We start from the raw sequence: 13,633 nt of genomic DNA, 5'->3' as shown, positions 1-13,633 counted from the left end.
GCATGATCGGAAAGACTGGAGCGTGACCGGAGAGACTGGAGGGTAACCGGAAAGTCTGGAGCATGATCGGAAAGACTGGAGCATGACCGGAAAGTCTGGAGCGTGACCAGAAAAACTGGAGCGTGACCGGAAAATCTGGAGCGTGACCGGAAAGATTGGAGCTTGATCGGAAAGACTGGAGCATGACCGGAAAGTCTGGAGCATGACCGGAAAGTCTGGAGCGTGACCGGAAAAACTGGAGCGTGACCGGAAAATCTGGAGCGTGACCGGAAAGATTGGAGCTTGATCGGAAAGACTGGAGTGTGACTGGAAAAACTGGAGCGTGACCGAAAAGACTGGAGCGTGACCGGAAAGACTGGAGCGTGACCGGAAAGACTGGAGCGTGACCGGAAAGACTGGAGCGTGACCGAAGAGACTGGAGCGTGACCGGAAAGATTGGAGCGTGACCGGAGAGACTGGAGCGTGACCGGAAAGACTGGAGCGTGACCGGAAAGACTGGAGCGTGACCGGAAAGACTGGAGCGTGACCGGAAAGACTGGAGCGTGACCGGAAAGACTGGAGCGTGACCGGAAAGACTGGAGCGTGACCGGAAAGACTGGAGCGTGACCGGAGAGACTGGAGCGTGACCGGAAAGCAGATTTTAACAACTCATCCTCCCTCACTCACCCCACCCCCACCTACCCCTCTCACAAAAGAAAAGTTGTCTTAATGGAGCAATGTCTGAGAGTCAAGCTTATCAGTTTTACCCACTAGAGGTGTCAAGTAACTCGTGGAATCTTCAACTGGCTTTCGTCTTTCCTTTCAATTAAAGGTAAGGTTATTTTGCCTCTGCACTACCCAACCACTTTGACTGGACAGTAGAGCTTCTTGCAGGACGCCGTTCAATCCCCGACCGTCCAAATGATTGGGCACGATTTCTTGCCTCCGTCCTCTCCCAGATTCTTATCCCTGTATTTCTTCTAAGTTCTATATAATCGTACTGGTGTTCTGATAATTACCTTACCTTGCCTCTGAACTTTCCTAAATAGTAATGATCCGCACATGTACAAGGGAAACACACAGGGAGATCCTGGCATAAACCACTCAGAGAACCCAACAGAGGAGAAGAGCCACAGCGGAGCGGACACTGCAGTATGATGAATGGAAAAATATGAGCCACTTTCCAGGGGCAATTTGAGAGGCAAATATGGTGACCCGACTTGCAAGAAACAGCAAGAAATGTACCAAAATTTGATAAGAGTGTACGAAATTCAAGGACTGTGGTCAGGTCCCTAGGGATGAGGGCGAGGCGCGTTAAGTGCTCACGACGCGTCGAGTCCTTTCGCATCTAACCTGGACACAACAAGGACACAATTGTTGGTCTCGTCCGTGCTCATGTACCGATAATTTACTATTACCCCCGAGACCCCCTCTTCCTGAAAAAGCCAGTTTTTCACTATTATTTCAGTACAAACGAAGAAAGATATGGGTTTAGAAAGGAGGGGGGGGGGCGCCGGGGTGAGCTACGCTTATAAAGTAGTGAAGATGTTGGTGTTATGTTGGTCCTTTGGAGAGGAAATGGAGTGTCTCGTGTTGGCAATATTGCCAGGGAAGATGGACACGGGATATCGTCGTGGATGAAGACTTGGGGTACCGTCGAGGATGAAGAGTCGGGGTACCGTCGGGGATGAAGAGTCGGGATATCGTCGGGGATAAAGAGTTGGGATACCGTCGGGGATGAAGAGTCGGGGTACCGTCGGGGATGAAGAGTCGGGATATCGTCGGGAATGAAGAGTTGGGATACCGTCGGGGATGAAGAGTCGGGATATCGTCGGGAATGAAGAGTTGGGACACCGTCGGGGATGAAGAGTCGGGATATCGTCGGGGATGAAGAGTCGGGGTACCGTCGGGGATGAAGAGTCGGGATATCGTCGGGAATGAAGAGTTGGGATACCGTCGGGGATGAAGAGTCGGGATATCGTCGGGGATGAAGAGTCGGGGTACCGTCGGGGATGAAGAGTCGGGGTACCGTCGGGGATGAAGAGTCGGGGTACCGTCGGGGATGAAGAGTCGGGGTACCGTCGGGGATGAAGAGTCGGGATATCGTCGGGAATGAAGAGTCGGGGTACCGTCGGGGATGAAGAGTCGGGGTACCGTCGGGGATGAAGAGTCGGGGTACCGTCGGGGATGAAGAGTCGGGGTACCGTCGGGGATGAAGAGTCGGGGGGATCGTCGGGGATGAAAAGTCGGGGTACCGTCGGGGATGAAGAGTCGGGGTACCGTCGGGGATGAAGAGTCGGGGTACCGTCGGGGATGAAGAGTCGGGGTACCGTCGGGGATGAAGAGTCGGGGTACCGTCGGGGATGAAGAGTCGGGGTACCGTCGAGGATGAAGAGTCGGGGTACCGTCGGGGATGAAGAGTCGGGGTACCGTCGGGGATGAAGAGTCGGGGTACCGTCGGGGATGAAGAGTCGGGGTACCGTCGGGGATGAAGAGTCGGGGTACCGTCGGGGATGAAGAGTCGGGGTACCGTCGAGGATGAAGAGTCGGGGTACCGTCGGGGATGAAGAGTCGGGGTACCGTCGAGGATGAAGAGTCGGGGTACCGTCGAGGATGAAGAGTCGGGGTACCGTCGAGGATGAAGAGTCGGGGTACCGTCGAGGATGAAGAGTCGGGATATCGTCGGGTATGAAGAGTCGGGATATCGTCGGGGATGAAGAGTCGGGGTACCGTCGAGGATGAAGAGTCGGGGTACCGTCGTGGATGAAGAGTCGGGATATCGTCGGGGATAAAGAGTTGGGATACCGTCGGGGATGAAGAGTCGGGATATCGTCGGGTATGAAGAGTCGGGATATCGTCGGGGATGAAGAGTCGGATATCGTCGGGGATGAAGAGTCGGGATATCGTCGGGGATGGAGAGTCGGTATACTGTCGGGGATGAAGAGTCGGGATATCGTCGGGGATAAAGAGTTGGGATACCGTCGGGGATGAAGAGTCGGGATACCGTCGGGGATGAAGAGTCGGGATACCGTCGGGGATGAAGAGTCGGGATACCGTCGGGGATGAAGAGTCGGGATACCGTCGGGGATGAAGAGTCGGGATATCGTCGGGGATAAAGAGTTGGGATACCGTCGGGGATGAAGTCGGGATACCGTCGTGGATGAAGAGTCGGGATACCGTCGGGGATGAAGAGTCGGGATACCGTTGGGGATGAAGAGTCGGGATATCGTCGGGGATGAAGAGTCGGGATACCGTCGGGGATGAAGAGTCGGGATACCGTCGGGGATAAAGAGTTGGGATACCGTCGGGGATGAAGAGTCGGGATACCGTCGGGGATAAAGAGTTGGGATACCGTCGGGGATGAAGTCGGGATACCGTCGGGGATAAAGAGTTGGGATACCGTCGGGGATGAAGTCGGGATACCGTCGGGGATGAAGTCGGGATACCGTCGGGGATGAAGAGTCGGGAAGTGAGCAGTAGCAAAAGCTGCCTCAGACTCTAAAGAGAATTTATGAGAAGTGTTGCGAAAAAAATTATCGGTGTAAGAACTCGCAGTGCATTGTTGGTCGTAGATAGTTCATAAATAATGTTGCAAGAAAAAGCAAAGAAAATATATATATATACCTCTGGATTAATAAAAACATTTTTCTTTTAATTTACTACAAATTTAATGTAATAAATTTTCTTTTAGCAATGGCTGAGAAGTATAGGTAAAGATCTATGTTACTCTATGCCAGGTAACTAACCTGAAAAAAAAAATCTGAAAATTTTTAAATCAAAGAAGAGACGTTGTTTACGATGTTGGCAAAAATAGTGTCAATAATTAAAGTGTCTGTGTCAGACTAAGTTGTCTTGGACTTACTCTCAGCAGCTGGACGGTGCCAGTGGCGGCGTCGACGGCGAAGCAGGAGCGCGTCCCGTTGTGGAAGATGCCGTCTCCTTCCACACTGTAGGTGAGCTGACCGTAGCGGCCAGCGTCGCCGTCCACCGCCCGCACTCGCTGTAGGTGGAAGGTAGAAGGCTGCTTATCTATATTCACGTTCTCTCTCGCTGTTGCTCTCTCTCATTCAGCCATCATCTTGACAGCAAAGCACGACTTTGTAAGACTATTCATGGGAGAATAGACACGGTGGGCAACACTATACAACTTGGGACGGGGAGGGAGAGGAGAAAAAATAGCTAGCAAAGACAGCAGAGATGAGCCCTCTGATTCAGCCCTTAAGGTAGAACAAGAGCAAAAGAGATTACCTTAAAGCTATACTAATCCTAATCTTTACATAAAACGAGGAAGTCATCACAAATATTGAACCTGAACTGTCCCTGGGATTGAGTAATCGCTGCATGGAAGTCCTGGAATCCATGATATCGCAGAAAACTCAGGAAAGAAAGCCTGAAAATTCGTAGAGAGAACGCTACGAGAGAGAGAACTCAAATATTAATCAACACAGGCAATAATGGAGTGAACCGTTGAAAAAACGCATGAAAGTTGACAGCAAATCTATGACTCTCTACATGATTCCAAATATACAAGCACAAAATTACCCACTGCCTCTCGAGGAGAGGCATAAGAGCATAAGCAAGAGTAAGAAGAAATTAGAAACGATTGAGAGAACAGAGCAAGAGAGAACCAGAACAACTGTAAGAGAGACGGGAATGGGTATTTCGGTATGACAGGAGGAGCAGATGATGCTATCTGCATCACTGTGCATCCAAGGCAAACGCTCACAATGATAAATACTGAGGTGTATGATGAGGAATTCCAGAAAGCATTTCTAAGTTATCCAGAACACCCAGTGTGTCTGGAGAACTTATGCAATGAAAGACGGAACAAAATTGAGATGATGACAGAGGAGGCGAGAAGAGTACTGGAGGAGCTGTGAGATGATGACAGAGGAGGCGAGAAGAGTACTGGAGGAGCTGTGAGATGATGACAGAGGAGGCGAGAAGAGTACTGGAGGAGCTGTGAGATGATGACAGAGGAGGCGAGAAGAGTACTGGAGGAGCTGTGAGATGATGACAGAGGAGGCGAGAAGAGTACTGGAGGAGCTGTGAGAGACTAAAGCCATGCGATAAGATGAAATCTCACAATATATCCTTATAGATGCAGATATGATTCTAAGACAGAGCTTTGCAACACTCTTCCACAATCAATTGATAACGAACTGCTAAATATATAGAAAACATGAAATGAAGTCCGTATATAAAAAAAGAGAGCTAGGGGAGCCGGCAGACTAGAGACCAGTGTTTCTACTTCCTGCAGATACTGGAGAGCCTCACAAGACCATGACTTATGAAGTACTTAGAAATAATATGCTTTGACACTAAGCACAATTAAAGCTTTAGCGAAAATAGATTTTGTAAAAAAGTAAATATAAAAACTTGCAGAAATGATCATTATAAAACAGAAGAGAGAGAAAAGCGGGCGGAGGGGAAGAGGACTGACTGTGTTTTCTTTAACTGTCAGAAAGCGTTTAACACCGACACCCTTAAAAGTTTTTCTGTAAAAGCTTGAAAACAAAGCTGATATAAATGTACAAGTGATTGGATAGATGAGAGAGGGATCCTGTAGGGTAGGAAAGAGAGAGTAAGAGCCAGAGGTGAACGGCAGGATGTTGCACTCCGCCTCTGACCTCTCGCTGGCATCCTCGCTTCTAATTCTTCCCACCAGCATTGTATCTTGTGCAGACAGAGATGTAAATGATTCTATTTCCTGTGACGGGTAGATGAAATTAATCAGTATTAGATGCGGTCCTAGTAACGATACCTGCCGCAGGTACCGGCACTTGGTCCCGGGACCCATAATTCGTTTTGTCGGGGACAGCAAGCCTTTGGATATATACACTTTAGGCTTATCTCGAGGCCCCCAATGTCTGACTACTGATTCCTTCCCATGATGCAACCCCACAACAATTGCCTAACTCTCGGGTACCTATTTACTGCTTGGTGAATATGTGTATTAGATGAAATTAAACGTGCCCAACCATTTCTGTCCAACCCGGGAATAGAATTCCTTCCGCAGGTAACGGTACTGGGATCAAATCTAGTTCCGATTAATTTCAATAGCCTGAGAGGAAATTGGAGCATTTATATATATATGTTTGCGTAAGATGCAAAGCTGATGGGATGAATAAGAAACTAAGATGACAGCAGGACACTACATAGATTCATGAATTTCCTTTAAAAGTTGTCGTAAACATGGCTGTTAGACTTCAATCTGAACTAATGCAAAGCAATGAGGAAAGAAGCGAGGGAGAGAAGACCCCCAAGGACATAACAGGTTAAAATTAAGAGTCATGGAAGTAGAAAATATGAATGTTTGTGGAATATATAAGACCAACCTGGCGCCAGAGGAATATATTAATAAACTAGCGTTTGCAGCACACACAAAACAGGTAAATGTTCATATAGCCTTTAGGGTTTCAGAAGGCATATAAACTTACATAAGACCAACCCTTGAGTATACAGCTCTTGCCTAAAGCCTCCATCTAAAAGGCACATATTCGCTCTTGAAAAAAGTATAGATATTTGCTTGAGACATCCAACTACAGTAGACGGCTGAAGGACCTCTCTCCCATCACGTTGAATGAAGGAAAGAAGAGACCTTATATAATAACAATCAATATATCGAAGGAAACTGATTGCCAGGAGAGAAACTGAAACTAAGCCAGGACAGAGTGGACAGTGACAGCTGCAGACGATGAGGCACAATAACGTTGCTGCCGTTGATGTGTGACCAAGCCACACATCAGAAAATGAAGGAGCGACGACGTTTCGGTCCGGCCTGGACCATTATCATGGCTTGAAAATAGTCTAAGACGAAACGAAACGTCGTCGTTTCTTTACTTTCTGATGTATGGTTGGGTCGTCAACGTAACAACTATTAAAATGAGAAACAGGAGAAGCCGACACGGCGAGTGCTGACGCTATAGACACAGATGAGATGGAGTGATTGCAGGAAGAAGAGATAAATCCTCTTTTTCCATATGACTTTCTAGATGGGTAGAGTTGAATAAACGACTTCACGAGGTTATGTAAGACGAGAGACACCAGCAACGACAGTCTCGACAATAACTGATGCTGCATCTGTATGTACTAAGAACACCTATGTGAGCACATCCAGGTGAGAACACCAAGCTGGCCAAGCACCATAAACATAATATCATCATAGCTTCTCTCTCTACCATGTAACATCAAAGGCCAACTTTACACGTTAGAGAACCCTTATGGCAGCTCCGCCTTTTGACGCAAACGTTCGTTTCTGCAAAACAAAAACAAAAAATCGTGGACGCATCACTCACGCACAAACTGCGCAATGTTTTCCAGCGTTTAGGGGAGAAAAATACCAGCTGTTTACAGTGCCATTTTTAGAGCCATATGGAGCCTGGAGCGTCTGGTAAACAAGGGGCTTGTGTTCATCACTCGCACCGTATCTCCATCAGTGATTTTTTTTTTTATAATTTAATTGTGTTGGTAATATGCATTTGGTTAAGTTAGTACTTTGGTTTGTTTTACTGTGTGGCTATGTTAGTTTTGTTAGTACTTTGGTTTGTTTTACTGTGTGGCTATGATAGTTTTGTTAGTACTTTGGTTTGTTTTACTGTGTGGCTATGTTAGTTTTGTTAGTACTTTGGTTTGTTTTACTGTGTGGCTATGATAGTTTTGTTAGTACTTTGGTTTGTTTTACTGTGTGGCTATGATAGTTTTGTTAGTACTTTGGTTTGTTTTACTGTGTGGCTATGATAGCTTTGTTAGTACTTTGGTTTGTTTTACTGTGTGGCTATGTTAGTTTTGTTAGTACTTTGGTTTGTTTTACTGTGTGGCTATGATAGTTTTGTTAGTACTTTGGTTTGTTTTACTGTGTGGCTATGTTAGTTTTGTTAGTACTTTGCGTTGTTTTAATGTGTGGATATGTTAGTTTTGTTAGTTCTTTGTGTTGTTTTTGTTACCTACCGTTCACACAGCTCAGACATCAGTCACCGTATAATTTTAATACTCTAGGGGAAAACGGTATATAATTATGATGTCCCAGCATGTCCCATGATGTGGCACAAGACAAAGAAAAAACATATAAATCAGTGTTCACCAGGTGGGGTTAAAACCATAACAAACATTAATATAGACTATGATATATTTTTTTATACTCAAAACATATAGTATTAAAAAGAATTTCAGATGGCAATCACTTAATAAATGGTTACGTAATTAAAAGAAAACTGTCTTCTAGACACAATTAATGTACCTATATATACAAGAGACTTAAATACTCAACTTATGTAACCCAAACGAGGTCTTGCAAAGAATTCAAATAAAATAATATAGGTTCTACAATTAATATAATTTACAATGCCGCATGCTTAATTACTGTAAATTACCAAATATACAAAAATTAAAAGTGACATCTGGAACTCCCATAGCTGAACAGGTCCAGGAATTCTACTTTCCCGAACCTAACAGGTATTAGACGTGTACAGAACAACCGGCCTCCTGTCTCCTGATATTGCCAACTCATTATCATGAATTTATATACGTATCCGATTAGAGATACGTAACAGTTTTAATGTGTGGTTATGTTGGTTTTGTTAGTTCTTTGTGTTGTTTTAATGTGTGGTTATGTTGGCTTTGTTAGTTCTTTGTGTTGTTTTAATGTTGAACTCGACAGGCCTCCAATTTAATATGGTTGGGTTGGGTGTTGTTGTCGTCGATCCTTCTTTCTGGACAACCCAACCCACAACTCAGTAGCGGGCTTATACCTTACCAGGAGATCACCCTGGGCGCTTCTGGCTCTTGAAGAGGGGCTCAACGTCACACGTTTAGGGGATGCGGCTCCAATACTTAGCCTCGTTGTCACGTGCACACACCCACTCGAGCCGCTGTGACTCCCCACTCTCTCCTTTTGTGATATGATCTCCTCAATCCCCTTTAACTTATTAGTTATTCCGTTCTACCCTGTACACGGCTGTGGTTCTTGGTTCTTTATCTCTCTCTCTCTCCTTCTTTCCTACTTCCTGGGAAGCCTCACTAGGACAAGATCAAACACCAGCAAATTTGAATACATTTACTGGACAAAGCACATACACAATACATACACACACACAATAATAATAATGAATCCTACACTCTATACTATTTCAGTCAGGTTGCACTCCAACACCATCAGAACTCTATCATCAGCTTATCAAGTGGTATCCTATCTCCTGGTTCACCACCTAATACTACCAACCTCCTCAAGTAGGTCAAGTCTTATAACACAATGTTGCACTATCAGCAAGAGGTTATATATATCTATAAACATGTACAAGGAAAATCAGCGTATCGCTGCAATAACATAAATATCAGTATAAATGTTCCTTGATATACAATAATGATCAATCGATCACCCTATCAGTCCTAGAACACATATGTATGTATGTATGTCTCTGCAGGTAATCCAGCCTACGACTGTAACTCTATACTTCAGTACAAGTACTCCTTGGCACAAAAATGGCAAACATTCCCTCACCGTTCACTGTGTCTTGCACGCTAATGACAACCAAACACTCTACCAACTCCCTACAAGTAATCAACCAGAACTTCCCTTCCACATCTGGAAGCTCACTACCCTGATATCTTCAGGTTCTTTCGTGTTTATCTACAAGGACCCTCCGCAGCTCCTCCAGGCTGCTGCACCTTGAGCAACAGTGATGCTTCACCACTTCTACCAGGGTCCTCCACAGCGCTCCTGGCTGCTACACCATGAAGTCTTCCTCGAACAGCACTGGAGTTTCCACTACTGGTATTACAGAAGCACATGACACTCCTCTTCACTGCTTCTCCTCACAGCTCGAGCTCCTACTCTTCACTCTGGGAGCTACTCTTCCTCGGAGTACACTACTCCTTCAACAGTCTTGGAGTCTCTGCCACTAACTCACTCTACTGGCTCGAAGTCCACTCAGCAACTTTTTCCAGACAAACCTGCAACCCATTGACACGCCAATAAAAACGTTTCCCCTTAAACACATAAACGAAATAATCCATACAATATGTTTGCATCCAACATCTATTTGCTCTCTACATACTGTGAGAGTGGACTCCCCCGTTTGGGCTGGTCCATGCTCCGCCCGGCCAGGCGGTTCTCACTCTGGGAGGGTCCTCCGCCGCCAGTCAGTCAGTTGGCTTCAGGCAGTCGACGGGAGAGGACGTGCTGCTCGTCCCTCCAGCTGTCTCTCTCATCTCTGTCCTCTTATTTAGGCTTCCTGCCTTACCAAAACATGTCTAACTTATCAACAAACATTTGCTACTGTCGCTGGGCACACGACCAACTACAACTAATCACTATAAACTGGCTTAAAATCGTGCTTACCACAGATTGTCTAGTCAAGGGCGCTCTCCCTCTGATGAGTCTGATCAGGGCGCTCCCACGGCACACGATAATGTCTCTGGGCGGCTTAACAAACTCTCCTTGTCGTCCAAGACTTGAGACCACAACGTTCCCAGCTCGATTCCACAACTGGAACGTCTGCACACTTCCTTTCTCTTGAAGGTATATCCAACAGGGGATCCTCTCCAACGGGAGCTCAAATGGAGCGCAGCTTCCCCCTCACAATGTTTGGTACTCAAGTGGGGTCAGAGCCCTCCCGAAGCGAGCCTCACCTCCAGCAAATTATCCACATCTCATAACCAGTCATTTATCTATTTTCTTATTCACTTCCCATATTCTTAAACTCTCTGTAAAATTTACCCAATTATTTTTATATATGAATCTTCATGTCTGTAAATCTCCGACCTCCTAGTCGGGTCAGGCCTGACAGAATAATTCTTAAAGGGGAGACTCGTTTTTCGGCTAACCTGGGATCATAACAATGGTTATGCTAGTTTTATTAGTACTTTGTGTTGTTTTAATGTGTTGTTATGTTGGTGAGATTTGTAACGTGTTTTAGGCAGGTGGTTTTGGGGATGCTCATTTAAACGTATATCTGTATGTATAGGAACTATTGGGACAGACTAACTTTTGTAGAGCACGCAAGTAAATATAATGAACACCTGTGCCTGTAGAGCTGAGTTTTGTATGCAAGGAACACCTGTGCACGATGAATAGACACCTGTACACAAGGAACACCTGTGCACGATGAACAGACATCTGTACACAAGGAACAGACATCTGTACACAAGGAACACCTGTGCACGATGAACAGACATCTGTACACAAGGAACACCTGTGCACGATGAACAGACATCTGTACACAAGGAACACCTGTGCACGATGAACAGACATCTGTACACAAGGAACACCTGTGAATGGATTTAGCAACACTCACAAAAAACATTCCTGCAGACCAGTAAATATTGAAGCGACTTAGTATACTTCTTCAATGTTCTCACAACTAAGCCAGAACAGAGTTACAAACGAGTGAAGACACACACACACACACACACACACACACACACACACACACACACACACACACACACAGGGCCTCGCGGCCGAGTGAACAGCACTATGGAGTCGTAATTCTATGGACCCTGATTTGATTCTCGACGGAGGGAGAATGAAGGGAAAGGAACTGTCGGGAAAGCGCCAAGCAATAACGACAATATAGCACTGGGAAGGGATTAGGATAAGGATTTGGGATGGGACGGGGAGGAAAGGAATGATGTCCAACCACTTGGACAGTCCGGGATTGAACACCGACCTGCATGAAGCGAGACCGTCGCTCTACCGTCCGAGGGAGAATGAAGAGGATAGAGTTTCTTTCACCTGATGCACCTGATTACCTAGCAGTAAATAAGTACGTAGGAGTTACACAGTTACTACGGGGTGTATCCTAGGGATCCAGAGGGTATTTGTCCTCCTCCTCCCGAAGGTGCTTGTCCTCCACCTCCACCAGGTGCTTGTCCTCCACCTCCACAAGGTGCTTGTCCTCCACCTCCACAAGGTGCTTGTCCTCCACCTCCACAAGGTGCTTGTCCTCCACCTCCACCAGGTGCTTGTCCTCCACTTCCACCAGGTGCTTGTCCTCCACCTCCACAAGGTGCTTGTCCTCCACCTCCACAAGGTGCTTGTCCTCCACCTCCACAAGGTGCTTGTCCTCCACCTCCACCAGGTGCTTGTCCTCCACTTCCACCAGGTGCTTGTCCTCCACCTCCACAAGGTGCTTGTCCTCCACCTCCACAAGGTGCTTGTCCTCCACCTCCACAAGGTGCTTGTCCTCCACCTCCACAAGGTGCTTGTCCTCCACCTCCACAAGGTGCTTGTCCTCCACCTCCACAAGGTGCTTGTCCTCCACCTCCACAAGGTGCTTGTCCTCCACCTCCACCAGGTGCTTGTCCTCCACCTCCACCAGGTGCTTGTCCTCCACCCCCACAAGGTGCTTGTCCTCCACCTCCACAAGGTGCTTGTCCTCCACCTCCACAAGGTGCTTGTCCTCCACCTCCACAAGGTGCTTGTCCTCCACCTCCACAAGGTGCTTGCCCTCCACCTCCACCAGGTGCTTGTCCTCCACCTCCACCAGGTGCTTGTCCTCCACCTCCACAAGGTGCTTGTCCTCCACCTCCACCAGGTGCTTGTCCTCCACCTCCACCAGGTGCTTGTCCTCCACCTCCACCAGGTGCTTGTCCCCCTCCTCCATTCATAATAAAACCAGCTGGCTGTCAGGTCCAGTTCCTCCCCCAGGATGAGCGGGCGTGATAGATCTGTCTGGCACACTTGGGACACGGCGGCTGCTCTGAAACACACAGCATTTGCATTTGATTTTCAAATGAGTGGTGATATTTTTTCAAATATATTTTTCTTGTTCTACATATATATATGATGGTTTTTGTTGATATAAACATTACATAGCGAGGATATGTACTCCTAAGAAGTTGTGTATTTGTGTGAGTAATAATTTCAGGTCGAGGACTGTAAAGACGCTCAATATTTGATAGTGTCTTCTTAGTTTAGGTTGTGTGAGAGAGGTTCACTGCGCTGGTGATGACGACAGTATTAGTACGGCAACTTGGTCCTGTTTCACGCTCACACCGCCGAATACTCTGACAGTTAAAACACTAAATAACGGTGTTCTCAACTCTCTCCACACGCTGTTGAGACTGTGGAACAACGGTGTACTCAACTCACTTCACAGACTGTTGAAACATTGCAAGAATAGTGTGGGTAGTTTACTAAATTGACAGTTGAAGGCAAGAACGTTGTGGTCATCACTCCACTGAGGACTGTCGCTCACATGTTCACTCTTTCTCTCTCTCTCTCTCTCTCTCTCTCTCTCTCTCTCTCTCTCTCTCTCTCTCTCTCTCTCTCTCTCTCTCTCTCCCTCTCTCTCTCTGAGAGAGAGAGAGAAAGAGAGACAATGGAGGTTCCCCCGCGTGAGTACCAAGACAGGACCATGTTCTACTTACTTTGAGGATGACCTTAGGTAGATGTCTGTCGTCCTCCTCGGTGATCTGGGTCTCATGGAGCGCCCTGGGGAAGACGGGGGCGTGGTCGTTCTGGTCGACCACACGCACTACCACCCGCGCCTGGCTCCTGGCCTCCCCAGCCCGCGCCTCCACCACAAGCTCGTGCTAGGACAGACAGAGGGAGAGGGAGATGATCTGCTTCAATTTGTGTTACAAAGAGTAGGCAGAGGAGTCACTCAGGGGAAGGCATACTAATTCTAGTTTGCTTGAAAGCAACATGGAA

General features: G+C 46.8%; 1 protein-coding gene across 1 annotated transcript in view; it reads right to left on the bottom strand.

Annotated features, from left to right (window-relative positions):
- LOC123770365 (putative neural-cadherin 2) overlaps window positions 1-13,633 on the bottom strand; it is a 776,166-nt gene that overhangs the window by 284,656 nt on the left and 477,877 nt on the right. Inside the window, 2 exon segments of the mRNA XM_069339955.1 lie at window positions 3,842-3,979; window positions 13,351-13,515. Coding sequence (XP_069196056.1) covers window positions 3,842-3,979; window positions 13,351-13,515 — 303 coding nt within the window.

This window comes from Procambarus clarkii, chromosome 42 (genome assembly GCF_040958095.1).
Source record: "Procambarus clarkii isolate CNS0578487 chromosome 42, FALCON_Pclarkii_2.0, whole genome shotgun sequence".
NCBI lineage: Eukaryota > Metazoa > Arthropoda > Malacostraca > Decapoda > Cambaridae > Procambarus > Procambarus clarkii.
Note: the sequence above shows the minus strand (reverse complement) of the source record. Positions and strands in the feature narration are given on the sequence as shown.